This window comes from Babylonia areolata, chromosome 15 (assembly GCF_041734735.1).
Source record: "Babylonia areolata isolate BAREFJ2019XMU chromosome 15, ASM4173473v1, whole genome shotgun sequence".
NCBI classification, from domain to species: Eukaryota; Metazoa; Mollusca; class Gastropoda; order Neogastropoda; family Buccinidae; genus Babylonia; species Babylonia areolata.
The window spans coordinates 13,950,514-13,953,728 of record NC_134890.1 but is presented as its reverse complement, the minus strand read 5'-3'; the positions used below and the strand labels follow the sequence as shown (position 1 = coordinate 13,953,728).

Sequence of the window (3,215 nt, the reverse complement as noted above, 5' to 3'; positions counted from 1 at the left end):
TATAAAATTTTCCTGGGTCATAATTATGATATCCATTTGGACCAAAATATACCCAACTGCAGGCTTCTATCACCCTTTTATCTTTGATACTTATATGGCACCTATCTTCGGTCACAAGTCAAGCTGTATGCGTTGTACAAACACGGAGTCATTAAGTGTGCACAATAGGCTGCCTGCGTGGGGTAGAGTCGACCGACTGCTGTCTTTTAGGCGCTCATCATTCGTTTCCCCGTGTCATTCAGTCATGCTTCAGTCATGCGCAAGTACATACATACATACATACATGCGTGTATAATACATTATCCTAGCTGTTGTATCAAAATTTGTGAAGGACCATGACTGTGTTCCCAAATGCATCTGTAGTCGATTGGTGAAACATCATTCTCCGATCTTTAGTAAGAGGAGGAGGGGTGAGGGAGGTCGTTTTATACTCGGATATCTCTCTCTCTCTCTCTCTCTCTCTCTCTATATATATATATATATATATATATATATATATATATATATATACTTTAAGCATGGCCACTTTATACCGGGTATATTTTAGACATTGTATACTCTGGGGAATAAAGACGCCTGGACAAGTTTTGTACCCGGATATGGTTTAGTTCTTCACCAATTTCATTCCCGGGTATATTCTGGACGGGGTATACATCTGAGCTGCTGCACCGACTGTTGTCAGTTCGTGCGCTTGGAAAACGATACGAAACGAATCCCTCTGTCTCATCTCATCACTCAAGCGTGGGACTGAGTGTGTGTGTGTGTGCGTGCGTGCGTGCGTCTGTGTGGGTCTGTGTGTGTGTGACAAGCCAGTTGATTGGGTGTCTTAGTTTTCTTCTTCAACCAATGGAAAGAGAGAGTGGACATTCGTCAACGATTCCATTTGATAGTGCGATAAAAGCGCGCTGGTTTGGGACGTGTTTGGTTTAGCGGGATGATAAAGGAGTTGTTTTTTTGTTGTTGTTGTTGTTGTTTTTCCTTTTGTTGTTGTTGTTTTTGTATGTGTATGCGCCAGAATTTTGGTCATTTCGTTTTCGTTCTTTCTTTCGATGATGATTGATGTAAATTATGATGACGGTGATGAACTAGATGCAACTTTGGGGGTACATTTAGGTTCGGGACCACTTGACAAGACTGTATTGTACGTAAAAAATTAACAAATAATGAGGCCAGGAGATGAAATGATTAACAAATAGTAAAGAGTGGTAACTCTCCTCCATTACACAAGGTACACAACTTCAAGTCAGTGATGCTTACGCTACCGATTCAGCTAGCACACAGGTAAATAAAAGGTACATTGGAACAAACCCAGACACTTCTTCAAAAAAAGGAAGCGCCGGGCCTGTCCTTATACCAATCATTTGACATGTGCACACAGCAGCAAAGATAGAAGAAATGTGCAAACACAAATTAGCTTTTATTCAAGACTGGCATAGCCTCTTTAATCCTGAACAAGCCACACAGAACACATGGACAATACAGAACAAACACATGGTTGCCTCGGTGGTTTATCAACTGGAAATTAACAAATAATGAGGCCAGGAGATGAAATGATTAACAGATAGTAAAGAGTGGTAACGCTCTCCATGTATTGTACGTACTCTCATGGCAGGTAGGTATGTATAAATCCCAGCGTCAGCCAGGCTAGGAGATACAGACACCTGCAGTGATGGTCAGAAAATTTGAACAACAGTCTCACCCCCGAAAACGGAGTATGGTTGCCTACATGGCGGGATAAAAACGATCATACACGTTAATAAAGCCCACTCGTGTACATGCGAGTGAACGTGGGAGTTGCAGCCCACGAACGCAGAAGAAGAAGAACAACAACAGTCTCAAAAAGCATCCATTAAGTGGCTGACTCTCCACTGTGTTCTCCCATTTTGCCCAGAATGCCGGATCTGCCAAAGCAAAAAACAAAAAACAAGGGGGGGGGAAAGAATATATTGTGCTTCTACCTTCACCCTCTCTTAATAAAATTTAGTTTCGTTACGTCGTCGTCGAAGTCGTCATCCTTTCTCTCTCTCTCTCTCTCTCTCTCTCTCTCTCTCTCTCTCTCTCTGTCTCTCTCTCTCTGTCTCCCTTGAGGCATAAATAAATTGTTTCAGGATTTACATGTACTTTAGTATGTGTCTGTATTGATATGATGTGTGTCGATGTTATGCGCGTAAATATTTATTATATGATTCATATGTACTTTTTTTTTCTGTGTACTGTCCAAACCTTGGAGAAAAACGACTGAAAAAAAGGCACAAATCTATCTTTTTTTATCTATTTATCTATCTATCTATCTGTGTGTGTATCTATCTATATATCTGTCTATCTAAGTATCTATCTATTCATTCTTCCACCATCTCTGTCTTCCAGAATCGCCGGATGAAGTGGAAGAAGGAGAACAACCTCCAGAAGCTGACAGGACCGGACAAGCCAGTGAAGGAGGAGCCCTCCTCTCCCAAAGCCGTCCAGAGTTCCAATGGCTAGCCTGGTAACCATCAACAACAACAACAACAACAACAACCCCCACACAACCGCCCTCCCTCCCTCCTTCCTTTCAAAGACGGACGGACTCCATTCTCTCCTCCATCTCCACCCCCACACACACACACACACCCACCTTCATCGACCCAACTCTCCCACCAACCACCCACCTCCTCCCAAAACTAACTATACCCAAGAAGCTTCGGCACGTCTCTCTCGTTAACAGACACCTTACATGTTAACATTGCCGGCCCCGACAGGCGCTTGGGAAGTGGAGGTGGGGGGAGCAGGGGGTCGAGGACAACAACAGAAGCGAACTGAACGACTTCAATACGGACTTTCCTTTCACTTCTTTCTTCGGAAAGCGTGGAGGATTACTCGACTCATCATCGTTTGGATCCTGACTCATCTGTGTGTGAAACAGAGGTGCAAACAATTCTGGACTTTGGTGGGTCATGGTCGTCGCCATCACCAGTACATCTCTTAGGAGTCGCCGTGGCGTCTAGAATTCTAGAATCGGTTAGGCGTTGGGGGGGGGAACTTCTGACCCTACAGCGTTCACCAGTGATCAGTACAGGGTTCGAGGCCCCGTTTTTTTTGTTGATTTTTTTTTTTTTTTTTTTTTTTGGGGGGGGGGGGGGGGGGTGTTTTTTTATTGTTGTTTTTCGGCATGGTGTTTTGTGGGACCTTTAGAAAGCCAACCACTCTGCTCCACAGGTTTCTTCATCCCGTCTCAC

The 3,215-nt window shown here is 43.6% G+C and overlaps 1 protein-coding gene across 1 annotated transcript in view; it reads left to right on the top strand.

Annotated features, from left to right (window-relative positions):
• Window positions 1-2,481, top strand: part of LOC143290115 (homeobox protein Hox-B7-like) — a 114,730-nt gene extending 112,249 nt beyond the window's left edge. The window contains exon 3 of the mRNA XM_076599403.1: window positions 2,368-2,481. Coding sequence (XP_076455518.1) covers window positions 2,368-2,481 — 114 coding nt within the window. The remainder of the gene's footprint in view (window positions 1-2,367) is intronic.
• The last annotated feature ends 734 nt before the right edge of the window (window positions 2,482-3,215 follow it).